We start from the raw sequence: 27,439 nt of genomic DNA, 5'->3' as shown, positions 1-27,439 counted from the left end.
TACAGGTCTGTGGCAGCAACTTGAAAGCTAAGTAGCAGTGAGATAAAATAAGAATAAAAGGTAGTACTGCAATAGACTGATGCTAATTAGTATTTTTAATTCCAAAGCTGCAAGCCTAACATCAGGACTCCTTGATAGCAAATTTTGGTGCAGCAAAAGGTAACATGAAGCCAGCCTGTTTAGCTAGCGGACTGAGATACACTTCAAAGCATACCTGGAATTTTTACTTTAGATCAGAATGTTTACCTCAGCTGACCCGAGTTTGTCCACATGTGCATCTTTGTTGAATTAAATCTTGTAATCACAAGAATATGACTGAAGCAAATGGTGCACCCCATTTTCATCAGCCACTTGAATAACAGTGAGAATATATAGATTCTTGTACTGACTCCCTGACCAGGTTATCTTAAAAAAAACCCTACAGAAAATGGCAAATGGTGAAGACTAACATATAATGGAGTCTTGGGATACGTTTAAGATAGTTAAGTTCTAGCTGAGGAACTCATGTGCAGAGGTAGGGTCTTTTCAGTATTTAATGAAAACTAGCATGTAGCTATTATAACACAGCTTTTTAATCTTGCATATGATTAGACTGGATTCAGTTAAGTTGAGACATTTGTCCCGTGGGCAGCATAGATTTAACAGGCCAGGGTTGTGGCATAGGTAAATAATAGCCGTATTAACCTTTCTGTGAAAGCAAGGAAAAATATTTTGCCTTTGCTATCTTGACATCAGCAGCTGGAACTAATTAACCTGAAGTCATTACTGCAACCTACAGCTCATCACTGATGTAGATCTACATCCTGTTAGATAGTTTTTACAGACTAAAGTAGGAAAGTGCTGAAATCCTTTGTGTGTCCAAACAGGTAAGATGATTAAATTGTTCTAAAGAAGAATATAAGTTAAAATGCTGACATGGCTTCAGCTGTACCAACTCCTGTAATCTTTAAATGAGTAAAGAAAACTTAGTCAAAAATTCTTTATTTACAATGTAAATGCACATATGTTGTTCTACTCCGATAGTAAAATTACTGGAGAGAGATCCATCACTAAAACAGAAAAATCAAGGCATTTCATATGCTCAAACACTTGTAAAGAAGGTAACTTGAAACTTAGGAATAAGTACAGTAGAAAGCACTGGGAGAGAATGCCTTTTTCCAGGACTTCGCCTTGTTGATCTTGTGAAATCTGACACATCAGTCATGATGAAAAGGGCTGCTGCCAACAGTGCTGCCAACAGTGCTGCCATATGTAACATATATAAGGTCGAGATATTGTCAGTACAGGTAAAAATGCTTGGACATGGCAGCTTTAAAAAAAACAAACCAAACATTCAGAACCTCAGCATTACAGAATGGGAAGAAAAATCTACTTTAAAGCATATAGTATCTTTTGCTTGGAATGGGAATTTATATTGTGAAGTGGCATATTCACACCCAGCTAAGTTGGCTGCTCAGATAGTAAAAGGTTTTAGCTTTTACTGGAATCCAAATCTAGTATCTAATACTCAACCCTAGTCAGGAAGTGTTAGGCTGAACCATGCTCATCACCCAACAGTTTCAGGTGGCCAGACAGGCAAAAATTTAGCTGAAAGCTCATCCATGTAACTACTGGTTTCCTGCTGTCCTAATGAGAATAACTTTTACTGGAAAGTGGTTTTCCAGGTTTTTCTTTAGTTCAACATTCTTATGAACAGCCATCAGCAGCCATCTGGATTTTCAGTTCTACTGCTACTGTAGAATTTCATCTTCAGTAGGCATTTCACCTTCAAAAAAACGGCTGTTAGTCAGAATCCAAATCCTGCATCTCATCGTATCCAAATTCCCGTATAATATCCTCTCGGTATTTATTCCATGTTCTTCTCCTGTAACATTGGTCCTCATCACTGAAGCTCTCTTCAGAATCTAAAGGAAGAGCATCAACACTTTCAGATTATCCCTTCCTTTTATTTAAACAATTAGGTCAACCAGACTATTGTAAGCTTCTTGAGTAACTCACATTAGCAAATACAGCATGTGAACAGCTTCTGTATTAGATGAAATTTGAATTGTGCATGGAGTGCACTGGGATGGGGAGTTAAGAAAAGACAGTGTTTCACAAGTATGCAGAAAAAGTCAAGTATTCCTTCTCAAAGCAAGCAATCTTTTGCAAGTGCAGCAGCCTGAGATGGATTTCTTAATTTTGACTTTGCAAAGACACCAGGATCCCTTGTAGTTCCAAGAAAGATGATCCTTCTCTAAGCAGGTTTAACCCATTATAAGACCAGAACACTACCCCAGCAGTGCTCAGTTAGTTGCTTTTTATAGAGATGGCATGTAAAATGGATGAAATCTATATGAATGCAAACAGTATTTATGACAGGCATACCTCTTTCTCCATCACCATCTTCCTCAGGTAAGAATTCATCTTCATCAGGATAATCATTACGCCAGTTATTTTCATCATTTTCATCATCTTCGTCTTCATATATTTCCCCTGGAACATGATCATCATCTACCTGCATGTCAACACAAAACGTAACATTCATTATAAATACAGACTTTTGGCATTAAGCAGTTTATCATCCACCTATATGATAGCACACAGATCATAAAGAGCTAAGAGATACTTAGTACCACAAGCATAAATTATTCAACAGTTGCACAAAGCACACTGTAGAAAAAAATTTGTTGTCAGTATATTCACCACAGCACGGCAATCTGCTTTAGGTGAGAAATCAGTTAAGTCACCTTCCAGTTTGGCCTTTAACTGCCAAGGCTAATGTCTAATCTTACTTCAGCAGTAGCATAATAGATCAAGGAAAAAAAAAGCTTCAGGTTTCTGATAGGCAAGTCCATTGATCACAGTATCTATACAATGAAAGACTGATTTAGCTTCCTAAGTCCACAGTCACTGAGGACAATTCTGTTACAGGAAAATATCGTAAGTCAAGTCCTCAAATATTGTAAAAATTGTGTGTGTCTCCCCTTGCTCCTTTTTTTTTTACCCAACTGCATTTTCAAGTACATTTTAATGAGACATGAATTAAGTTTACATTTGTGTGCCAAAATTTAGCAACTTGAAGCCAGACAAATTCTTCTGACTACATGAGCATTATCTCTTCAGTTTTCAGTGTCATAATTTGCTTGATTCAACAGTAATGTGGAGGAACAGAATTAGCAGCTACAAAAAGCCCCGCACAGAACTCAGTTGAGCATACACACAGTATCTCAAAGGATCTTTCTTGTCATGGCAGCTTTTAACGATAGCACTCTAAGTCTGTTTATTTGTGACATTTCTACTTAAGAAAGATCTGGTTTCCCACACGCTTACCAGTTCATATTCTTCCCTATAGGGCTGTACAGAAAGGATATTTTGGATCCAACCCAGAGTTGATGTTTCCATATAATAGATGTCATAAACATACTCATCTTCTTTCTCAGGGTGTTCTTTTTTACCATCTTCAGAAACATTTAAACGCTCACGGATCATCTCTGCTGCATTGCAAAGAATTACATCTGGATCGGTCTTCTGCTGACAAAAAATAAATTAAAAACTGTGTATTTCCACTGAAGCCACGCACACAAAGTCTTAGTTATCGCCAGCAGCTCCGTAAGGATAATATTCTGAAACCTTAGACCAAAACACGTTCCCATTGGAACGCCAATATTTGGAACAATAGCAACCTAGAACAGAAACACACCAAAGAATTTTCTAATTAATGTAGTGCAGCCACTCATGCCGTGTTTCAGATAACAGGACAAAACTTCAGGGACAAGTTCATTAGAAACTATTGGAAGAGATGTGACTAATGCCATAGAACCGTTCACATATTTCTGATGACATGTTGGTTGAAAACACAAGTTTTAAGACAGCCTGTGCTTCGTAGAGCGTTACACTTGCCACACTGCAGGAAACGTGTGTATAGCAGTGCAGATAACATGCAAGCAGATTACAGTATTATTTTCTCACTTCAACATTAACACAATTTCTTCATGCTTTCTCCTTCCTAATACATTATTTGCAATGTATTTACTTTACTGACCTGCACTTGCAGCAAAAACCTGCCTGTGTAGACCTTCATATTTTTCTCTGCTAGAGCTTTTCAGAATATCATGTCCAACCCACAGTGGTGTCTCCTGAACTACATAAATCATTCTGAGGAATTATTTTTTACACAGCTACACACCAGCCTTTTACTCACTTCTGAACACTTAAAGACTAAAAAAGAAAGCTTACTTCTTGCCTTCAACACTTACTGCTAGCTCTAAAAGAGGAAAATTCTCATGCTACCTCAGTTTCATTTCTGTTTTTCTAATCAGCAGTGATAAATAGCAGCTAACTAACAGATCTGAAATCTGTTTGAGCTACTTCCTTAATAGAAAGCAAGAGTTCATACTAAAGGTTGGTGGCAAAGCCCTGAAATAACCTGTAAGAAACTCTGAAGGATGGCAGCTCGTTGACCTGTTAACTCACCAAGCATCTTCATTAATGTTAAGCATTTTAAGTTTTCCTCAGAGCTGTGATGTGCTGCGTAAGTAAAGCATCCACATGTACTTACACACATTGATGGAATTACTAAACAAAGCATATATAGCTCTATTACCCTCTTTTCCATATGGTTACGAGTCTCTTTAATACAAAATCTTCCTAAGACTCTGTCTGCAGGGCAATCCTGCACAGAAGGCTGAGCTTCTTCATGCTTAAAACCATTCTAGATGTTGAGCAGATATTCCTCCAACTGCAAACATAAGTTTAGCTCATAATACCAAGGAAAACAGAATGTAGGGGCTTAAGCAGCCTGTCAGACACCTGGAGTACTGCTAAAAATATACAATAAAACCATATATTGGAATTCTGAGAATGGAAAGCTCAAAAGTATTGGTAGTGAATCTTGGCTACAAGTGACATTCCAAGGCATCTGGGTGGATGAACGAGTTAGATTTTTTCTTTTCTAGGTAGAGAAGAAGTTAATAAAAAAACCACATAAAAATCTCAGAGATCCACAGGACAGATGAATGTGAGAATTTATACATCAGAACTGGGTACAGAAAAACCAGGGTGGTACAAGCCCTTCCTGTAGCATCCAACTCCACACGGCTGTCTGTCCCGACAACATAAGTGCACTTAAGCATCCTCATGAAAGCTGCTCCCTGTCCAATATTCCAACTTGTAAATACCTAGCTAAAGCTCCTATTAAATAGTGGAATACTTACAATGCAAAGAAAACCTTTGACAGCAGTCAGTCCACATCTAACAGTCAACAATGATACCAAAGTACTTTGAGTACACTAAGTTCGTTTGCTGACCTGTGGGTTTGAAGCAGTTACACTGACGTCTCCTGCCACCTCCTCTTCTTGTTCAATATCAAACAACTGGAATTTCCCACAGCAGTCCGACCCCTTATCTGCAGCACTGCTCTCCTCTCGTGATGCATCTTCCTCAGCATCTGACGTGGCACCATCAATCGAAGCCTCACCATTTACGACAGGTGCAGCTGTTTCAGTGCAGTTCGGTCGATGGCTGGCTACAACGCGATAACGGTTTTCCTTCCTTTTCACTTCCTTGGAAGAACGAAGTTCCTGAATGATTCGCTGAGTGCTTCCTAAAGAGGGTCGCAGACTTTGAGCTGCTTTGTCTCGAGTGATCACTTCTTGAACGTATTTCTGAACTGGTTCATTCTGGGTAGAAAAAAGAGAAGGAATATAATAACATAGTAAGTCATACTCCTTTCTAGAAGTGATTAGTAACTGCTTTTACCGGTGCTTACTTTTGAGGAATGCAGTACCAATATTCCTAACAACATTCAAGTAACTTCTACTACTGCTTTAAGCAACACAACCATCATAATATTCTCTTGCTATAAGGAAAAAAGGTATTTGTAAACTGTAAAACTGTTTCAATTTTAATATATTTTGTGATACAGAATAACTGTCCAAAGAAAAACACGTGCCTTTGGAAAACTGATGGTCGTAAATTTAAGGCACAATATCCTTTACAGCCTTGTATAAAGAGCAGTTCCCAAGAAAGGGCAGTTTTATCCAATATAAAAGGTCGCACAGCGAATGAACGTTGTTAACCTCACAGGGCTGAGCTTCAGCACCAAAACCATCAGGAATTCAGGCCTCACGTATTGACTATACTGTAGTCTCTATGTGAAGAACAATCTATAAGGGTATAAAAGTCAGTGCTGAACACAGCTTGTCACGATGGTCATTCTGCACTATGTTCCTTCACTAACAACATTCAACAAAGATGATGAAAGGAGTGGAGCATCTCCCTTATGAGGAAAGGCTGAGGGAGCCGGGGCTCTTGAGCTTGGAGGAGACTGAGGGGTGACCTCATTCATGTTTATCAATATGTAAAGGGTGAGTGTCAGGAGGATGGAGCCAGGCTCTTCTTGATGACAACCAGTGGTAGTACAAGGGGCAATGGGTACAAACTGGAACACAGGAGGTTCCACCTGAGAAGAACCTTCTTCACGGTGAGGGTGGCAGAGCCTGGCCCAGGCTGCCCAGGGAGGTTGTGGAGTCTCCTCTGCAGACATTCCAACCCGCCTGGACACCTTCCTGTGTAACCTCATCTGGGTGTTCCTGCTCCATGGGGGATTGCACTGGATGAGCTTTCCAGGTCCCTTCCAATCTCTGGCATTCTGCCATTACCGGTCTGTTCTCACAGGTTCGCTGCTGCGCAACCGGCCGGCGGTGACAAGAGGCCGCGCTTCGCATCCAGCCGCCGTTCTTCAGGCTACTGGCAAGAACTTCGCACGCACAAGTGATCCCGAAAGGGATCCTGTAAACCCGGGGAAAGCTGCTGATTCCAACAGACCCCTCAGCACTGCAACAGGGATCAAACCTCCCCCGCCCGCCTGAGGCACAGCCTCAGCCCACACCGGCAGGGCCGCGGTACCTTGGAGGACACGGTCGCCACCAGCTTGAAGAGGTTCCTCTCCACGGGCTGGGCGCCGCTGTCCGTGCGCAGCCGCTTGCAGGCGAGCAGCAGCGCCTCGGCCGGCTCGGGCCCGCCGCGCTTCCGCCTGACGCGCAGCACGGCCGCCTGCTCCATGGCGCCCGCGGCACGCCGGGAAGGGCGGGCGCGAGGGCGGACCTTCCCGCTCCGCCGCGCGGGGCACGCCGGGGAGGCGGCGGACAGCGCTGTGGGGTAGGTGGGGGCCGCCATGTTGGGCACTGTGGGGGCGCTGTCGGGGCGGGGGGAGGTGAGGCTGCGGCTTCCCGGGGCTGCCACGCTGGTTGTGGGCAGGGGATCGCGAAGAACCTTCTCGACGTCTGCCGTCGCAGCCCGTTCCTGAGGTGGGGGAAGTTCTGGGCTGAGGCAGCTCCTCTCGCGGCCGGGCTGTTCCCTGGCTGAGCAGCCGCTTTGCTCCGGCCTCGGGCTCCCACCGCGGCCCGTTCACGCCGGAGAGGCCGCCCTGCCGCTGCCTGGGGTTTGCGGGGCCCTCCTCGGGCTGTGGGGACCCCGAGAGCATCGCCTGGGGACGGGGGCTGTTCCTTGAGAACTCACTGGTGATCTTTCTTTCCCTGGGCTGAGTTCCTGAGCAGGGCTGGGTGACAGGTTTGAGCCTGAAGTTGCACCAGGGGAGGTTCAGATTGGATATTAGGGAAAATTTCTTCACAGAAAGGGTTGTCAGGCATTGGAACAGGCTGGCCAGGGATGTGGAGTCACCATCCCTGGAGGGTGTTAAAAGCCGTTTAGATGAGGTTCTTAGGGACCCGGGTTAGTGCTGGAGTTGGGTTATGGTTGGACTCAATGATCTTGAGGGTCTCTTCCAACTGAAATGATTCTATGATTCTTAAAGATTCTTACAGAAAAAGTACAGGGCAGTGACCAGTGCTTCTGGCTGAGGCAGATCATAGAATCACTTTGGTTGGAAAAGACCCTCGAGGTCATCAAATTGGTAATAGGGAGAGTATATATACATATCCATAGCTGAGTAATGTCTTTAGTTTTCACTTGTGTTTGTTTGTTGTTGTGTTTGGTCTTTTTTTTTCCATAGCCAGTATTTTGGGTATTATACTGAGGCCAAAGCAGCAAAACCACACATAATACATAAATAATACAAACTGAGATTGATCATGAAGACCTTTTGTGGAAGAGCTAATCCAACCACCGGTGCAATGGAGTGGGTAGAAGAGGATGAGAACTATGACTACCATCAGGAAATTGCAAGGTATGCTGGAAAAAGCAGCTTATTGTTCCACTGAAGCTGCAGAAAAGAGCAAACCCAATTTGTTTTCATGACAATTTGGGGTTTATCTCTGTAGAAGATCCAAGGGCATGAGATGAACAGACTGTAGGACAGTCTAAATGTTACAGTGTCCTGTGCTGTACAGGGCAAAACTGCAAATGAAGAATTTTTAAAAGTATTTTCCAAGGCGTTCCCTTCTGAATTTTTTAAACGTTTTTTGAGGTGCTTATCATAATAATGCTGTGACTGAGTTGTTGCAAAATATTGTCTAAATATTGTCTAAATTGCAAAAATTGTCTAAATTCATTTTAAATCCCCAGCATGACAAATAGTTGTCAATTGTTCCTGTAGTAACTTTTTAAGAGCTTAATGTAACAGCAAGAGAAATTTGGAAGGTTAGATTTTGGGGTATTTTTAAGTAGTGTAACCCGTGAAGAAATGGGGATCAAAGGAATTTAAATCTTGATAGCAAATGATAGAGCAGTATTAGGCTTTCGTTGCTGTGTGTCGCTCTGTATGAACCTCTGTCTGTCTCAGCTGTTACTTCACAACTGTTTGTCCATAGGTCTGTGTATTGGCTCCATTGCTGAAGAGAGGATATATACCAGTGGTTAATTAGTTCATTTATATGCTGATGACCAGATCACTGAAATTATTCTGGGAAGCAGTTCAGATCCTCAAAGAACTTGTCAGTTATCTGTGCATTTGTGGGACATGGGGACCAGTTGCCTTAATAACAGAAAAGAGATTATGTGAGATCTAATAGCTTTGTAGTGCTTTGCAGTATGTGGTACTTTGACTGGATTTTTTTTAATTGTAGATCACGTTATGCTGACATGCTTCATGATAAAGACAGAGTAAGTATAGAAGCAAAAAACTTGAATGGTGAGAAAATACTGACTGCCTTTCTCTAGAATAGCTGTCACTGCATGGTTTTACAGGTTTTTCTGAAAGAATAAATGTTCACCATTGTACCCTTTAAGATACCAGACGTGCTCTTAGATGAACAGATGCTTTCTTACATCTGACTATAGTGCTCTAGAAAATATATTGCATTTGTAAATTATGCATGCACTGTAAATAGCTGATTGATCAATGATGAGTGAATACTGTGATAAAAACGGTTGGGCTTTAAATGTCTCCCTCCAAAAACACTTGCTTTGGTATGACTATAGCATAAAGAATGTCTGCAGGCTTTCTTCTAACGATAAATCCTATCCTGAGAATGCAAGATTTCTGCACACAAGTTGAAAGTATAAATAGATGGAAGGTCGCTGATATTTTTGTTTGTTTTATTTTTCCCTCTCCACAGAACACAAAGTATTACGAAGGTATTCGTGCTGCAGTGAGCAGAGTAAAAGCGAGAGGTGAGAAGGCAATTGTTCTGGACATCGGGACGGGCACAGGACTCCTGTCCATGATGGCAGCTGCAGCGGGTGCAGATTTCTGCTACGCCATTGAGGTCAGCCTGTGCTGCTGCTTGCACATACCTTTTCATGCATGTTCATAACCTCTTTTTAGAGATTTAGTGCAGTTGTTCTGTCTGAATGATCAGTGCTGTGCATGCATTTGCTGTTTTGTATTGTGGTTTCTGAAGTGCAAGTTTTGTGGCTGAGTAGAATATTTAAAATTTTTGAGTTTAAAAACTGGGTATGTTAAGCCCTTTCAACACACTCTTCATTGTTGGGCTGTTTTCAGGCTATATACTGTCTCTATTATTTGTTCTAAATGAAATAAAAATTTTCTTCACAGTTATGCTGTTAATAAAAGCAGATTTTTTACATACTTGACTGCTTCAGTTTTATGTATCTATTTGTTTTATAGCTTGAGCACATATACATCTTTTGGGGCCTCTCGATGCAAATATACCTTAATCTTTAAAAATAACAAGTTTGTTTAATGTAAATGCTAAAATATTCTTAATGTGTATTCTTGTCTTATAAATGTGTATTGGAGTAGCTTTTGGAGACAGCTGATGGTTTGTAACACTGACATTAGAGCTCTGTGAACTTCTGAAGTGAGGCTTGCTGTCTTGTTTCATGGTAAAGAACTTCTAATATAGGGAAAGATACAGAAGATGTTAAAATTTTTGCAGGACTTTTTGAAAGTTAAGCTGATTTGTTACACTCTTTCTCTCTATAGGTTTTCAAGCCAATGGCTAATGCTGCTGTGAAGATAGTGGAGAAAAACGGTTTTCGTGACAAAATCAAGGTGATCAACAAGCACTCCACTGAAGTCACAGTTGGCCCAGGTGAGAAGAATAGGCCGGGGTTAAAAAAATTGGCAAGTACCTCAAAACTATGGAGAATTACGTATTTTCCTAATTTTTTAATAAAAACAAGCAAATCCTTTACTCTCTAGAAAGTACATTGGCAATTTACTTCAAAAGGAAGTGTTGTAATAATATTTCAGTAGTTGTTTGTATTTAATAGTAAACTTCTAAAGGAAGATAACTTGCAGACTTCAGCAGGTTCTGTAACAAGAATAAGTTTTTTTTTAATTACTCATGTTTTCAGGATAGCATCTTCTTGGAAGACTTGCATCAAGTCTTGATATTACAATATTAAATTGTGTCTTTTTAGATGGAGATATGCAATGTCGTGCAAACATCCTGGTTACAGAATTATTTGATACAGAGCTGATAGGAGAAGGAGCCTTACCAACCTATGAGCATGCACACAAGTATCTTGTACAGGTAACAGTAAAAACTGATAGACTGTCAAATTTATCCTAGAAAAGCTCTTTATGTCTTTTCTTGGAGTAAAATAGAGATTAGACTTTATTAAGGCTTCTGTATCCTTTGTAAATGTGCCACCGGATATGCTAATTTCTTATCCAGTGAATAATTTACTAGATTAATTCCTAGAACAAAGCTATTGGAGTACATATTTTACATCACAGGCTCTGAAATCATGCTTAGTTGCTTCGTGTTGAAACCAATAACTTGCTGGTTAACAAATGTCTTTCAGAAAGGTGTGCAGTTCTGATTTGGAGCTTTCCGTAGTACTTTGTTTCAGTGGCAAATAAGCCCCAAGATGGTTTAAAAAGTGAAAGTGTCCTCCTAAATTTGCTGGGCTTCATCTGTGCCAGGCATTGATTGTTGGTGGTTTTTTTTCCTAAGGTGCTCTTGCTACTCTGCATGCTTTTTGCCTGTGGAAGTGCTTTAAACACTGTAATCAAATCAATCAATTTTTTTGACATATAATCTGTAGGTTTTAGGGCTTTCTCTTTTACCCTTTCTGTTTTTTTCCTTTAATTAAAATGTGGATGGCAATACTTCATTTAGGTGTCTAGGTTTCATTTCACCAGTTTTACATACAAAGACAATAGCACTCTGTAACTTTTTACTGCTCTCCGTATATAACTCTGAATTGTAGTTAGTCCTTTTTGTAAAAACATTGTTATTGGACTTTACAGGTAGCTCTTAGTTCACAGTGGTTTTTTTAGAACTTACATGTTTTCTACTCTTTAAACATGGACACAAAATTGTCATTGCATAAATATTTGAGACATTATTTTTCTTACTCCTTGTATCGTATGTTACAGATAGACAAAGAGAAATCACTCTGAAGTTACGAAAGTCTCTTTGTGCTTAAGATTCCAAAGCTCCCAGTTCAGCTTTTCTTTAAATTGGTTCACATTTCAATTGATTTAATTCTCATGCATGTTAATAAGTCAAATGAGTTGAATGTGTTTACCCTTTGTTTTGAACTCTCAGGAAGGATGTGAGGCAGTTCCTCACAGGGCAACAGTCTATGTCCAGTTAGTGGAATCCAAAAGAATGTGGTCCTGGAACAAACTTTTTCCTGTTCGTGTCGAAGCAGAGGATGGTGAAAAAATTATTGTCTCCCCTTCAGAAGTGGAGAAGTGTCCAGGTGTTCCTTCTGTTTGTGATATCCAGCTGAACCAGATGCCTTCAAGTGACTTCACTATCCTTAGTGATGTGGTGACAATGTTCAGGTAAGGCAGGCATTGTTTTCTTCAAAACAAAAGTTATGCCTTTTATAAAAGTTGTATATTTAGCTTAGGAAGCTACCGAGAATTTCAGAAGAATGCCAAACTATTTATTTTTTACAATTTTCTGCTTCTCTGCAGTGTGGATTTCAGTAAGCCAGTAAGAAGTGCTTCTACCTGCTACAGAGTGCAGCTGGAGCCTGTCAAATCTGGCAAGGCACAAATTGTACTTTCCTGGTGGGATATTGACATGGACCCCTCTGGGACGATAAATTGCACTATGGCTCCATACTGGGTAAAATCCACTTCTGCATTCCAGGTAAAATACTGAGCCTTTGGATACTATCATGAGATGACTACCAGTAATTATCCTGAGTAAATACCATACTGGGTGTTTTAAGCAGCTGTCTCTAAACATGAACTTTGCTAATGTTTTATGTATTGGAAGATGATAAGTAAACAAATGTTAACTTCAGTATGCACCCATTTTAGGTTTTCTTTAGTGTAAAACTTAGATGTAAGCTTTAACGTAAAGCTTAAAAACTGAAGCTGTCTTCCAGACTATTTTATTTTAAAGAAATAAAGATTTCCATGTATTTTTCCTTAACTGATCTCTGTCCCTGGTCAAAATATTAGTCTGTGATTTGCTTCTATGTAGTTCTTCTATTAAATCTGGAAATAAGTGACAAGCTTATGGTAATATATTTATAGTCCCATAAAAAGGCTGGTGTGGGAAAACACTGAGTTGATACTGATATTGAGAGGAACAGGAGGTCACTATTAATTTGGATTCCTGTGTTTTTTGTATGAATGTATTTACTTGTAGGATCAACTTAATCAAAAAGAAGCAACAAAATCATTGTTTGCACTTACTGTGTTTGAGAATAAAATTTGAAACTATCAAGCTTCAGGGCATTTGGTCAGCTTAGAATGACCAATCAGCTTGAAATATTTGCAGTGCAGAAAATAGCTTTTTGAAACACAAAATAGTCATGCTGTTGTATGAGTGACACTAAGTGACCTAATTTTATGCAAGAGGTTCCAACCACTGGTCACTGTCAGCAATTCAGCACAGGTTTCTAACATAAATGAACTATAGAGGCGAAACTGTGTTAATAAATGCAAAGTGTATTTTGGATTTTTCATTTGATTAAAATACAAGCTTAGCTAGTCAGCAAGGCAGTGCTGTCAGGATTATTCCATTGTAACAAATCTGTATAAGATATATCTGTTCAATATATGGTATTGGCCCTTATCTGGTTCACATCAGCAAGGCTGGATTCTTTCAACTAGCGTATATCCAAAAAGTTGTGCTCATTCTTACTACTTGATTTCCTGCTATTTGTTTACTTTCCATTTATTATTCATGGGTTAATTCCGAAGGTTTTCTTTGTCAACCCTTTTCAGTGGAGGGATCACTGGATGCAGTGCGTGTATTTTCTTCCCAATGAGGAGCCCGTTCTCCAGGGTGAGCAGCTGTACCTGACTGCCTGTCGGGACGAGTACTCCGTGTGGTATAAGCTGCAGAAAGCCAGGTAACAATACACGTGTATGAAAAAGGTTGATATTTTATTCCAAGCTCAAGTATTTGCTGCTCTTAGAACAGCCGTTTTGTAGACGAGCAAGATAAGAACCTAATGACTAGAAAATTATTAAAAGCCACTTTATGGGCAATGCACAGGTGAAAAAGAACAAGCTATGCATAAAAACACAGTTGAGGTTTGGACTGCAGGCTCCTGCTGTGTACCTGGTGGCATTCGGTGACGGAGGAACAAAACCACTCGTGGTCGGTTCCTGGAAATCCTCAAACATAGCTCAGCTGAGCTGGCATATAAGTGGAGGAGTGAAATAATTTGAATTCTCTTTCCATTATGTGTCTTTTTTTTTTTACTTAGGAATCCAAAGAAGTAATTTTTTTCTAAAAGATCAAAGCCTGAAATACCTAACCATGACAGTTAGTGAGGAAATCTGGGGGTTCTTGGGTTTGTCTTTTAAAAAAAGATGAAAGTTGGCCCTGGAGAACTAGTACATTTGAACAAGTAACAGTGGAATCCATATGCATTAATCCTAGTAAAGGTACCTGTTTGTGAAAACATGTTACTGATGCTGTAACTAATACTTTGTTGAATTTTTTCTAGAGAAGAGGAGAATAAAGCGGATGTTCGTGTTGAGAGCCCTGTTTGTAGATGTCAGGCTCATCTGCTTTGGAATAGACCACGCTTTGGGCAATTAAATGATCAGAACCGAACGTGCCAATACGTCAAGTCTTTGATGAAAGTGAGTGTGTGTTCCCGGTAGGGTTTTTAGCTTCTGTGATAAATGTGTGTGTTGTTTTATTTGCAGTAATTATTTATGGAATTTGTTTCTTCCTTGCCAAAGAACTTTGCTCACAAAGTATATTTTATTTACATCAGCAGATACAAGTTATATTTTGTCATGAAAACTTCGGTATTTTTTAAAACTTAAGCAGCTATTTTTGCATAGGAATTTCCAGCAGCACTGTGTATTTGTTAGAAGGACTGTTGGTAGTTGAATAAAGACACTCAATACATTTTTGTGCAAACTTTTTCCAACCTAAATCAAAGGAAATATATGAACATTTCTTACACTATTCTGCCTGAAGTGTTTATATTAATCACTGTATCTCCCAGTCCTTATTTGATATAGAAGTGTATAAAGTGCGAAAAAAATGCCACCAAAACGTCTAGAATTGAAAACTTTTTCATGTTGAACAGGAATAAGAATGACTTTATTTTCTGTAGGTTCTGAAAGCAGATAGTGTGTGCCTTTGTGTCAGTGATGGCAGCCTGCTGCCGGTGCTGGCCCACCACCTCGGAGCACAGCAGGTACCCTTCCGTTTTTCTGATCTTTGCATTTTAGCTTAGTATTTTTAGTGTTCTGATATAGTTCAACATTTCCAGGCAATTATTTAGTTATTTCCAGTGCCTCTCCAGTGACAAGTGAGAAGAAGGCTCCCGTTATGTGGAAGTGGAGGGCAAGTTCATCTCTGATCAAGCTGAAGTCTAGGGAGATAATAATTACCGGTTTTACCAGTGTGTAGCCTTGAATGAAAATGGTGTTCCTCATTCCCCATGGATTCCTGTTTGCCATCTTGTATCTTGGTGCTTTTGGAAAAACTCTTTCTACTGACCTAAGTGCATGGCAATTCTTTTTCTTTTCCAATTCCATAACTACATTTATTATCTAGGCTGACATGGAAGGTCTGTAGCAGCAGGATAGGAGCAGTAAGGATCCCAAGTCTGGGTGTAAATGAGAGCCCAGAGCCACCTGGCTGCCTCATGTATGTGTGTAACTGACTCGATGTGTTCTCTCGTGAGGCTCTTCACTAAAATCTGTTATAGTTGGACTGAATATCTGTGAATGTGTACTGCAGTATAATCCAGAGGAAGGTGCCAGGCAATTCATAGAAATCAACAACCACGCTGAGTTAAACCAGCAACCCGTGGCCCCTGTGTTTTTGTCTTCAATAGCGACTAGACCTGCTACAGATAACCAGGGCACACACAGAGATTTCCGTAATATTTTCCTAGCCCTGTAGCACTGTATTGCTTAACTATTCATTGGTTTTGAATTTTTCTCTTATTTCAAAAGGCTGATGTGCCGTGTTGCACATCTGAGCTCTTCCCAGCAGATACAGTCAGATAGTGTCCAACACAATGTTTTTACGGAGAGTAAGTGCTGCTGGAGGCTGGTTCAGCACAGTGGCAACATGCTTGCATTTGTTCCAGTGTAAATATAATACATGCCTAGAGCAAATGCTGATATGCTATATGCATCTTAAAAATGGAAAACAAATATTTGCATTCTGTTGGGTTTTTTTCTTTGTGGCTGTGAAAACAGTGTTGTTTACCCTATAGTTACTGCGGATGTTTTTGTTGTTAAAAGGTACATGTCAGTGGGCTGTGGAATAGATGCATGTTCTTCTGAGCTGTGTTCACTAGGGCATCAAAGAAGTCCCTTCATTATTTACATTTTATTTTAATTAAAATTGATAAAGCTGGTTGACTAACTGTTGTGTCTTTTTCTTTAGGTGTTTACGTTGGAGAACTCTGCTGTGTCCTGTTCTGTCATGCAAAAAGTGAGTAATCCATTTTCTGCTAAAGCTGTAAATGAATTCCTGGTATTTCTAAGGCCAGAGCCTTTGGTTGTCCTGGCATCAGTTGCTCGGAGATTAATTCAGTTTAATGAACGTGTTTGATGTTACAGTCTGACAGGACTGTGGGAGGTGGGATATGTTGGGTGGCGAGAGTTATTCCTATTTTTTCCTGGTAATTGTCCAGAACTTTATGCAAATACCTGGAGGAACAGATCCCATCAGAGATACCTCCCCTCTCAAGAATGGATACCCGTCTATTTTGGTATGGGTTTGGGTCTCAACTGTAGCTTTTGATGAAGATGGTATGCTAATACTTTTTTTTTTTAAGTTTTTTAAAGCAAATAATCTAGAAGATAAAATTAAAATAATAGAAGCACGTCCTGAGTTGCTGACACCTTCTCATTTTAAAGACCAAAAGGTACGTCACAGTTCTCCAATACTGAACTGCAGTGGGGTGGTGGGGAGCAGAAGGTGACAATGAATCTTGATTTCCTACTGACCTACTGTAACCACCATGAATCCCATTATATCCCAGTTCACATCAAGTGTAATGAGTTAGGTGGTTCAGACCTCGTCCCACTGAAACTCAATGAGGTGTAGTCTAAAGAATGTGGGAGGGTTTTCGCTTTGTTTTCGAAAGGGTATGACTTTCCCTTCCGCATAATCTACACCAGCTGTGAGGGCAGTTAAACTGGCTCAAGTGCATGTGTTCTACTGGGCTACAGCTTCTGTTTCTCAAGCCACTCAGAAGTTTGCAGTCTGTTTGGATTCAGAAGTACTAACATCCTTAAATTAAAAATTTTGACATTCTATGACTCATTACAAACCCTTCCAACTTAAAACTGCAATATTTGCTCTCAGACGTGGTTGCAGGAAAATTACTTGTAAAATTTGCTAACTAAAACCCCAAAAAGATGTCTGTGTACAGCATGTGCAGTAATTAAATCCGTACAGAAAAGCAGAAGTTTTTCTCTAGATGACTGCATTTGCTATATTGCATTTTCAACTACTGAATATGTAAACAGCTTGTCTTATTGTTTTCTTTTTTATAACGCTTTTTATCTTTCTGTGCCCAGATTTCTGTTCTTGTGGGGGAGCCGTTCTTTACTACAAGTTTGTTGCCGTGGCATAACCTGTATTTCTGGTACGCCCGGACAGCTGTGAGCCAGCACCTCACCAGCGATGTCACTGTCCTGCCTCAGTCTGCGTCTCTGCACATGATCATTGTGGAGTTTCAGGTGAGAATGTTTAGAACTGTCCGTAAGATAGTTACACAAATTCACTTAAAATTGAGTACTCTTCCAGGATTTTTTAATGACAAGTTTATCTCTCTTAATACTGTCCGCTTGCATATTTTTTGCACTTACACCTGAGAATAGAATATTTGACATCTTAAAGATGAGTTTTGCTATTTAAGCCATCTCACCAGAAAATTAACTTGAATAGTTTTACCATTTTAAATAAAATGGCTGAGTGTTTTAAAATATTTCTTTAGATTACAGAGATATTGCTGAAGCATGTAGGAATGTGGTTATTTACAAAATTAGATATTCTGCAAAATAACAGGTTTTGCAGTGATGCTTTATGAGTATAAGACTCCAGGCAGAATTCATCATTGAATTGTTTTTACAACTTGAGCTGTGCACAGTTCTGAATTTGAGCATAACAGGGGTCACATTTAAAAAAAAATGAATTCATGCTGTATTCTGGCCTAAATTACAACAGCATTTATTGACATCTACAGTGCTTTTGCTGACATCTTGTAAAGCAGGAACATTTGAGGTTGCTATATGCAACAGTGAACAGGCAATAGAATTTATATATCCACAGTTAGTGAATGTTCTTGTTCTATTAAGAGACCGTTAATGCAGTTATAGAAAAGACAAAAGCTGAACTGAAATACTGTCTGGCCAGTGGATTGTTAAAGTCAACGAGGGGCACAGTGTGAAGTGCCTGAAATGATTTTACTGATCTTTGGAGCGCTAAAGGGAAGTTTCGTAGTCCAGCAGGATGTTTGATGTAGCTGGAGCACTGACCTGTGCTGGGCAGCGGGGTTTGATCTGGGCAGATCCGTGCTGCGCTAAAGTAAACCCTGCACAGAGGGTAGGGAGTGTGGCAGATCGTTTAGAGCGGTTGAGAACAGTGGCTAAAGAATTAACTGACTGGCAAAATACTTTCCCAGAATTACACTATCTTCTGGTTCTTGTGGTTTAGGAATGTATAGGTAGCAAAGAGTCTTTACCTGGCTTGTTAACAAATGTCTGATCTACAGCTACAATTATTTAAACATACTTCCTTTAATAAAGCCAAACAAAATCCTGATTTTCTTTTAGGACTTGTGGAGAATCCGGAGTCCATGCGGCACCTGTGAAGGTTTTGATGTCCAGACTATGGATGACATGATTCAGGTAAGAAGTCGAGAAAACAGAACAAAACTCACTTTAGCTTAACACATTATTCAGTGACTGTTGAAAAACGTGTATGTTAGGCAGAACACCGTTGGTTTCGTTTTTCATAAATATGGTGGCTGTTTAGTTCTTGCAAAACAGTAGCTTTGGGGACATGGGGTTTGGGTTGTTTCTTCTCATTTGTCAGGCCCTCAAGTACTTTGCAGTTTTAAAAATACTTCATTCAAAAAGAAATATACCATTCTCAAAATATTACTGTGAGCTTGAAATCAGATCATCTGGGAGCTGTTCACAGATGAATGCTGCTGCCCTTGCTTGGCCTTGCAGGTACTTTTGAAAGAGAAAAGGGCTTTTTGACTTCTAAGAAATGTATATGAAGGGCGAGATTTATTTATATCCACTTCTATTGTCAATACCCGTATTTGAGTTAGCCGGTTAGATGCCTTTGTAGTCACTGTGGAGTACACGCAGTTCTAGAGTAGAATTCATCTCAAGGGAGAAGAAAAGTTAAGTTCATTGTATTTTGAAAGTGCCTGTTTCTGTCTCACTGCTGAGGACTCTGGTCACAGCAGTTAGTTCATCCATGTAGTACGAAAGCTTAAATACTGTGGGTTCAGGACACAAAATTAACTTGAAAACGAGGACTGTTTGCCTTTGGATTGTTTTGAGAAAGTTTTATTATGTTCTTTCTTCAGAATTCTCTGAATTTTAGGGAATCCAAGGAAGCAGAACCTCACCCTCTGTGGGAATATCCCTGCAAGTCACTCTCTGACCCGCAGGAAGTTTTGACATTTGACTTCAGAGAGACTGTCCCGCCCCACGGTCTCAGCACAGAGGGTTCTGTAAATCTGTTACGGTGAGTTTTCTCATTGCAATAAATATCTTGTTATCATCCATTTCTTTACCTCATCTTAAAGGTCCTTGTATGTTACAGTTAATTAGTGGGAACTTTACTGTTTCTGATAATGTGACCTGAAGTTGTGGAAGTTACTGTGACACACATTTCCTGTGCCTCTTCACAACAGGGTATAACAGGGTAATTTCGTAGATAATATGCCTGTCTTTAAAAAATAATGTTTTTCTAGATGTTACCATGATTTAAAACTTAAATAGGTTGAGTTATAGTTTACATAAAATAAACCATTGTTTGGATGTTTTTAATATTTGTTTGTTCCCTGTTGCTGAGTTCTTCTAGAAAAGGCTCCTATTTAGCTTTCCAGATTGTTCTGTTTAATAGCTTTAATGTGTATACCACTCTTCCTTTTAACTATAATTCTGACATCCTTGATATTTGTCACGTCTTCTGAGATATTTTTCACTGTAAGTACAGATTTTACTTAATTCTGTTCAAACTTGAAATTCTGTTAAGAATTAAAATACAGGGGGAAGAAGTTATATCTAGAGGTTATGTAACTCAAACACATTACGTTTCTCTTTGTGAAACAAAATTGAAGGTTTCACAAAATGCAGAACCATCTGGGTGGGGTTTCTGTGCCTTTGCACCAGCTGTCATTTCCAGGCACCACCCGGAGTGAGTGTGCTTGTGGTGGAGCAGCCACGTCAGCTGAGCTGGGCTGTGTGGTCAGTATATGCTCACAGTTCAGCAGCAGGGGACGCTGGGGGGGTCTCTGAAGGGAACACTGGGCTGTGAGTGGTGCACAAAGTAACAGGTTTTGATCCTCCACCTCTCCCCAGGAAAGGCAAGAGCCACGGAGCCGTTCTGTGGATGGAATATCACCTTACCACCGATATCTCCGTTAGTACAGGACTGACGCAGATTTCAAATGAAAAGGTATTTCTTCAATCTGATTTATTATGCCAAAGTCTATGGGATTACAGTGTTGAAGAATGGGTCTGTGTTGGCCCCACTTGGTTTATGGAGGTGCTCTTTGTTACACTGTTTGAACATTGTATAGACAGAACTAGTAGAACCATCTGTTCATATTTTTGGGGGGATCGGGAGATGTACCTTAAATGCGAGAGTCTGAATTGGATCCAAATGCTCCCATAGTTTGGAACCAAACTCAGAACTTAAATATGATGCTAGTTCAAAGTAGAATTTAGTCATACACATCTATTTTCTTAGTTTAACAAAAGCAAAAATTTTTGAGGGAAGGAGTAAGTATTTTCAGTATTCTATATAAATATTCTTTGACCAAATCAATTTTTTCCTCTACAGTGTAGCACGTGGTATTTCAAGTTATGTATTCCTATAATGGAATGGATGGCAATGCAAGTGATAACTATCTGATCATTGTATGCTGAACAGGGAACAAAAACTCTTAGTGCATTATTACTGTCTGGCAATAAGATGGTAGAGTTTTGACTGCTTTCACTTTTAACTCTCTCCTGTAGGGAAACTGCGAGTGGAACCCCCACTGCAAGCAAGCTGTCTATTTCTTCAGTTCCGTTACTGAATCACAGACTCCATCAGAATTCCCCACTGCTGTCAAATATGCTATAAATTTCGACACAAAGACAGGAGAGATTGCCATGGATTTTAAGCTATTGTAAGATACTTTAACTCATGTTCCTAAATTATAATAAACTTATATAGTATTTTTTTGTACAGCAGAGGGATTTTTTTTATTGTGCTCAGAGAGTGAACTGACTATTCTGAAATGTATTGAGCTGGTCTTCTCGGAGCAGTTGAAGATGCTCAGAGTGGCCAGCTAAGGAATGTTCCTCAGGGAATTCTGCTTCTCAGTTCATCTTTCACTCCCACATGCTCAGATTTTTTCTACCAGACAGCAGGCAGAAAGACTGTGAGATGACCAAGGACATAACCAACACCTGGGGAAAAAAGAATAATAGATGAAATACATTTTAAAAAGGTGGTTTGAAATCAGGTGTTTCTTGAGCAGATGCTTTGCCACCTCAAGGGTACTGTTGTCATCTTATCTATATATATATATAGATATATATAGAGATATAGATATATAGATATATAAGTTTTTAAGGCCCAGTTTCCTTATGCAGGTTCATACTTTGCTACAGAGACAATAAATTTATTCTCATGCTGCTGCAAGTCTTGACTAAGCTGGGTCCCACTGCGGTAAATATCACAACGAACTAATCTTGTACTGTCCTGCGTGCCGCCCCTTTGCACACCAGTCAGCTGAGACTTTGTCATCTTTAAATACAACCACATCAATTTGATTGTGTGCTGTAGAAAGGTAAAGGTGTGGGTGCCCAAAGGGGATTTTTCAATTCTCAATATTGAAGAGGATGGGTGCTAAGAAAGGCAGAGCCTAAATAAAGAGTTAAAGGCAAAGTCTTTAAGTGATTACAAATTTTCACCCATATATCGTTATGTAAAATTGCAGATAAAGTTCTGACAGGTTAGGCCATGTCGCTGCCACACTCACAGCAAAGACGAACATGCAAACTGCCAAAGAGAAGCACAGCTGCTCAATATTAGAGAAATTAACAAGCAAAGGCAGAAAATAAGTTAATTTTGACAAAATTTTTCTTCTTTTAAAGGCAAGAACAATATACCCAGTGTGAACAGGGTTCGGTGTAGAGGGCCACTGGAGAACAACAAAAACCTGCACATTTCCTGAACACTAGTTCTTCTCTACTAGAAAAATATACTACACTGTTGTATTCACTAAAAAAGAGCCCACTCTGCTGGCTCTTAGAGGCTCATGCTCAGCACACTGCACACTGGGTACGAGTCAGGAGTGGCCAGCGCACCTCAAGCCAGAAAACAGCCTAAAAAAAGGCAAGCAAACCCCATAAATAGCTGGAAGTACAGTCAGTTTTTACATTTCTTTTTTTCTAACTCAGAGCATTTTAGTAACATCTGCAAGAAACTTCTAAGTTACACATTAATTTGTAAATGCATATTAATCATACGCAAAGGTGATATTGATATTTTTTACGGAGACCACTGGATGACCATGAATACACTTAGATCTGTTGAAACACACAGCCACGTGTCAGCCAGAAAACAGCACTTTCTTCATTTGCCCATTCCTACAACAACAGAAAACGCTGGAGTTAATGGTTCTGTACTTTGCTACAGGATAAAGTGTTAAAAGAACAGAAATGTAGGAATCTCTTGAGCAAAAGTTTCAGGAATGAGACCCCAGGACTGAACATCAACCAAAGAGCAAACCATAAACCATGGGGAAATAGAGACGGGTAAAGACGGAAGTTCCAAAAAGGGTTCTACAGTATTTGAAATTAATATTTTAATGCTCTCTCTGTAAATAATACGTAATCTTTTGAACAAGCTAATGCTTTATCACCAAGAGTCTTTATGAAAGCGTAATTAAGCAGCCGTGTTTGTGTAGCGGTGTCCCCTCATTCTGAATCTCTTAACACTCATTGATTTCTGCCAGACACTCATTGGAAGAATTAATTTATTTATGAACTTGTCATTACAAGCAATTGGTTAAGAATTAAATCCTTAAAGATTTAATTATGCCCAAAGATGAAAGATTTGCTAATTATAGTATTTTATCTAATTGAAGCTTTGTATTACAAGTAAAGTTCAAAGGTTTAAGACGGTTGCCCTTTCATTTGGGCAAAAACCACCGCGATTTTCCCCCAAGTGAAGGAGCTGTCCGGACAACCGGCTCACCGAACCGTACAGACGCGGTTCCTTACGCTGCCCAGTGTGTGCAACTCCTGCTGCTTTTCTGTGCAGAACACGAGCCCGGGTGCAGCTCTGCATCCTGAGGAGGAAACTGCGGTGAGCGTGTCACAGGGCCAGCAGAACCCCATGGGCGCCTTAAGGTTGTGCCGAGTTTATTTCCAAGGGAAAGAAAAAACTTAATAGTGATTTTCTCAGCAATTTCTGCCTTGTTCGTCAAAACCTGAGGGACTCATCGCCTTGGAAGCTGCAAGAGTAAAACCAAAATTCAGCAGTTTTAAAATACAGCTGCTATATCTATACGGGACATGTATGTTCTCAGCATGTTCCAAAGCGTTATCTAAGGGGAATCCTGCCCACTGAGATGTTCGAGAGCAATACACAGAACCAGGAATACTGGATTGGTGCACTGGCTGTTTCCTTAGTTCTTCATCTATGAGAAATGACATAAAATAAAATTGGCTATATAAAAGAAAGGAAGTTTTCCTCCCCTATTCTAAATGCTGATTAAATATTTTCTTTAAATGAAACAGTGGATTATCAGAAGACACAAATAAAAGCACATGCTGAGACCTGAAAGAAAAAAATCCGTGGCAATTTACTGTGAAGCATTTGTACAAAAGGCAGAACTCATCAGAATGATTTGTACGTGCTCCCCTAGAAACACCACACTGAGCGAGGCAAACAGTCACCTCTGTCCAAATAACATTTCAAATTTCAAACCCCCACATTCTCTTTAGTCCACTTAGGTACTTTTTTTGGCTCTCAAATATCCACAACACAACTGAACTTCCCCACTATCATTGCTGATAACAGAGCTAATTCAGTGATCTGACCAGCACAAACTCTGCTTCACGTAAATGATAAGGAATTACCTGCAGCCTATTGGGGAAAAGTCGTATTAACAGCAACACATTTCACAAGAAAATAAAACTAAGCAGAACTGGAACAGCACAGAAGCGTCTAGAAAAAAATTACGTACAAAAAGGAGCAATTCCAATCAAAGGATTTATTTTTTGCAGACAGTGAGCTTGCTGAACGGCTGGTGCAGCTCCCCGCAGGGCAGCGCCGTGGCCGCCAGAGCCTGGTCCGTCCCTGCCCGGAGCTCCTTTGGCAGCAGAGGATCTGCCTCTCGCTGCCGTCCCAGCAGAACCTGCACTCTCACGGTCAAACCTCAGACACTTCAAGTTTCTGCTCAGCTACATTTTTTTTCCTTTTAGATTGAAAATTTGGAAAGGGGAAGAGCTAAGCGCGCCTGTAAGAGTTCTAATGAATTTTCTAAGGCTAAATTCAAGTTTATTTTGACGAACTCATGGCAACATGTGCCAGCTTCCAAATATAAACCAAGAAATATGTCAAGATAGATTTCTTTTATAAAAAAAAACCTACTGAAAACTGATGTTCATTAACAACTGCTTTCTCTTTCATAGCCTCCCACCATCCATTACATGTTAACCTGATAATCCTAAATATCATAGAATCATTTTGGTTGGAAGAGACCCTCAGCATCATTGAGCCCAACCATAACCCAACTCTGTCAAAGTTTAGCCCAGAGGAATCAGTCTGGCAGTTAAAAGAATTAAGGTTCTTAGAATTATCTGGAAATAGGATTTTCATTAAAGGAAAAAAAAAAAAAATCCATATTTTAGAAGTTAATCTTTTGTAAATGGTGTAACTTACAGCTAAATCATTGGAAATCGTAACTAACTCTCCAAGTTTAAACACCAAAAAGATGAGTTCTGCCAAGTTACTGGCCTATTAATCCAGTAAAATCCACATCCTTAAAATAACCTCTTCAGAAGAAATGTGGCTATATCCATCTGTTCAAGCGCTGAATATTTTATTATGCCTTACAGAAACACCAACGCATTATAGAAATGTCATCTAGAGAGGTTTTAATTCCTTTTATATCCCTCTAGCTGAAGACATCTCTGTTCCAGAGCACGAGTTAGCAGGTAAACCAACATCCTACTGCCATTCGACAGCTCGCTGGAAGTTCGTATTTCAAGTAGAATATAAGAAACACTGGCAGGTTCCAGAAGCAAAAGTAGCAAAACCTATAATACAATCTCAAGAGCGATGTGGCCACAAACCACATGTGACAGCAGCTGGTTACACGGGCAGTGCTGGTAGGGAGGTTGCCTTGAACCCACTGATAACACAGCGCTAGGAATTAATGAGATGATCAGCCACATTTTACTACATGAAAAGAAGATACCGCACAATCCAGCCAGTAAACTACTGGTTCCCAATGCACATGTTCACATCAAAGATGTTATAGGTCTTGTCAACCAGACATCCAGGAGGGTTAATCCTTCTCCATGGACCTGTAGCTTTTCTTGTTACACCCAAATAAGACAGTGGGGAACATTTTAAAAAACCAACACAAATACAACAAATTAAAGCCAATGCAACCTGTAAGAAGATAATTTTATATCTTCAATTTATTTAAGCAAATAGCCAAAGCTATTTATGTCAGCGGAACAACACTAGTGGAGTCCGTAACAGGGTCATATCACTTCAGAGGTGCACGTCTGGACCCCAAAAAGCACTTGTGAATTTGGAGATACCTTGGAACTTGAGTGGAGCCTCCTTCTCACTAATGAAACCTCATTCCTCGAGGAGCTACCGCAGACACAGGTGTGTAATTCTGCTCAAAAGAAATCTAATGTCCTTGCATTTTAGGCAGTTTTCCTTTTTAATCCTGAAATGACAACTGAGGCGTATAACGGCAGACAGAACCAAGTGGGGTCTGATACTCCAACAGTGAAAAATGGTCTTATAATGGGCATCAGCATAATTGCAGTGTAACCAAACTCAAGGATAAAACAGATCAATTCCCAAAGATTTACCCATGTTATCAACTCTCTGCTCAGAAACTACCAAACCTGAGAGTAATAGTAACCCCCCCCCCTTTTTTTTTTTTTTTCACATAAATTCTACTAAAAACATATAGAAATCAGTAGAAAATTATACCTACTTTAAACCAAGCCATAGAACTTTATGGTAAGGATATAACTTTCTGCTCCATTTTATAGACATGCCCAGAAATAAAACACCAGGCCTCTGTTGAGTTTTATAGGGCTCTTCTGTAAGAAGTACTAACAGTAGTACTCAAACAATACTTGTGGATCAGTCTGCCAGCAGCCCTGAAGCTAAAACTGCATTGCATAAACCAGGCATTAAACAATTCGAGATAACGAACAAATTCATAAAAAGTCAGTTGCTGTTTGTCAGTAATCTGTGGTAAATTCATTGAATTAAATCTGGCTGTGAATACTTCACCCAACTTTACTGCTTTGCTTTTAAGGGGCTGTCTGATGGGCTTGTAACTCTGCAGCACTCTTGTCAGGTAATTTGTGCAGCATTTTTAGCAACAGTTAAATTAAAAAGCCCTTTTGGGAAAACTCAGTGAACTCAATAGAGCTGAAATCAATACTGTTCAGCAGAAACTGTTCCAAAACTTTCAGGCAGACCCTCTCCCCCGGTGCCAGCCCCTTTGCAGTGCACTGTACAGTCACAGCAGCAGCACAGAGTCCTGAAGCGTCAGTCACGGCTGCAGGGACAACCTGCAGGGGAAGAACTTCGGAGACCCCTCTAGAGCTGGTTCGTACACAAACCTCACGGTGGGAGCACGTCCCTGTGCTGTAGCTGCACCACCATCTAGAGGCTTTGAGCTAGAAAAGCCACACAAAACATGGAAAAAAACCCAGGAACTGCTCTCAAATGCTGTAAAAACCAAATCTTTACAAAAAAATATATTTTGAGCAAGTTTTCAATCTAACATTTATCTACAGAGTAACTGTAAAATTGTTTCATACATGCCTACATGACATACAGGTTTTCTTAAATACTTTCTCAGTTTCTGATATTTGGATTCATGGAGGTAACAGAAGAATAAATAAAACTTTACCAACAGTCAGACTGGGAAGATCTTGATCTCATCCACTCCAAGGGACACACTTGCTACAAGACCTTTTTCAGGTGGAAAAAGGCAGGACCTTCCCTACAGTTTCGTTCATAACCTTCTCAGGATGACTAACTTTACCCTTTGTTACTTAATTTTAACCTTTTTAAACAAGGTCTCTTAACCAAAAAAAATAACCAGGCAAAGGGAAGAGGGTTTTAAAAAAAATACATAATCTCTATTATTCAATTTCTATTTCACACATAGG

The 27,439-nt window shown here is 39.8% G+C and overlaps 2 protein-coding genes across 5 annotated transcripts; one reads left to right on the top strand and one right to left on the bottom strand.

Annotated features, from left to right (window-relative positions):
• Positions 1–965: 965 nt before the first annotated feature.
• Positions 966–7,090, bottom strand: SLC7A6OS (solute carrier family 7 member 6 opposite strand). 2 transcript variants are annotated; one of them, XM_065028348.1, is made up of 5 exons: positions 6,889–7,090; positions 5,289–5,660; positions 3,313–3,513; positions 2,368–2,497; positions 966–1,904 (listed from the first exon to the last, which is right to left on the bottom strand). In XM_065028348.1, the coding sequence occupies exons 1-5, from the start codon at positions 7,042–7,044 to the stop codon at positions 1,783–1,785; spliced, it is 981 nt and encodes a 326-aa protein (XP_064884420.1). In that variant the 5' UTR covers positions 7,045–7,090; the 3' UTR covers positions 966–1,782. The 2 variants fall into 2 exon arrangements, with proteins under 2 accessions (XP_064884420.1, XP_064884421.1); XM_065028349.1 differs by having other exon boundaries at positions 3,313–3,510; positions 6,889–7,089.
• On the top strand, positions 7,005–21,238 carry PRMT7 (protein arginine methyltransferase 7). 3 transcript variants are annotated; one of them, XM_065028341.1, is made up of 18 exons: positions 7,005–7,140; positions 7,994–8,167; positions 9,006–9,042; positions 9,498–9,647; positions 10,328–10,436; positions 10,768–10,880; positions 11,904–12,145; positions 12,281–12,458; positions 13,547–13,674; positions 14,278–14,416; positions 14,902–14,985; positions 16,191–16,238; positions 16,585–16,674; positions 17,333–17,494; positions 18,590–18,664; positions 19,360–19,520; positions 20,360–20,456; positions 21,020–21,238. In XM_065028341.1, the coding sequence occupies exons 2-18, from the start codon at positions 8,073–8,075 to the stop codon at positions 21,176–21,178; spliced, it is 2,067 nt and encodes a 688-aa protein (XP_064884413.1). In that variant the 5' UTR covers positions 7,005–7,140; positions 7,994–8,072; the 3' UTR covers positions 21,179–21,238. The 3 variants fall into 3 exon arrangements, 2 of the variants coding, with proteins under 2 accessions (XP_064884413.1, XP_064884412.1); XR_010465807.1 differs by having other exon boundaries at positions 7,126–7,289; positions 19,377–19,520; XM_065028340.1 differs by having other exon boundaries at positions 7,126–7,289.
• The last annotated feature ends 6,201 nt before the right edge of the window (positions 21,239–27,439 follow it).

Source organism: Columba livia, chromosome 13 (assembly GCF_036013475.1).
Source record: "Columba livia isolate bColLiv1 breed racing homer chromosome 13, bColLiv1.pat.W.v2, whole genome shotgun sequence".
In the NCBI taxonomy this organism is placed as follows: Eukaryota; Metazoa; Chordata; class Aves; order Columbiformes; family Columbidae; genus Columba; species Columba livia.
Note: the sequence above shows the minus strand (reverse complement) of the source record. Positions and strands in the feature narration are given on the sequence as shown.

What these genes read in the sequence shown, in the direction of transcription:
- PRMT7 (XM_065028341.1), top strand. Translation starts at nt 8,073, where the DNA reads ATGAAGACCTTTTGTGGAAGAGCTAATCCAACCACCGGTGCAATGGAG. An exon ending in TACCATCAGGAAATTGCAAG is followed by an intron (nt 8,168 to 9,005) that starts GTATGCTGGAAA and finishes TTTTAATTGTAG; the next exon opens with ATCACGTTATGCTGACATGC. An exon ending in CACACAAGTATCTTGTACAG is followed by an intron (nt 10,881 to 11,903) that starts GTAACAGTAAAA and finishes TTGAACTCTCAG; the next exon opens with GAAGGATGTGAGGCAGTTCC.
- SLC7A6OS (XM_065028348.1), bottom strand. Translation starts at nt 7,044, where the DNA reads ATGGAGCAGGCGGCCGTGCTGCGCGTCAGGCGGAAGCGCGGCGGGCCC. An exon ending in TGGCGACCGTGTCCTCCAAG is followed by an intron (nt 5,661 to 6,888) that starts GTACCGCGGCCC and finishes TTTTCTACCCAG; the next exon opens with AATGAACCAGTTCAGAAATA. An exon ending in ATAGGGAAGAATATGAACTG is followed by an intron (nt 2,498 to 3,312) that starts GTAAGCGTGTGG and finishes GTTGACATGCAG; the next exon opens with GTAGATGATGATCATGTTCC.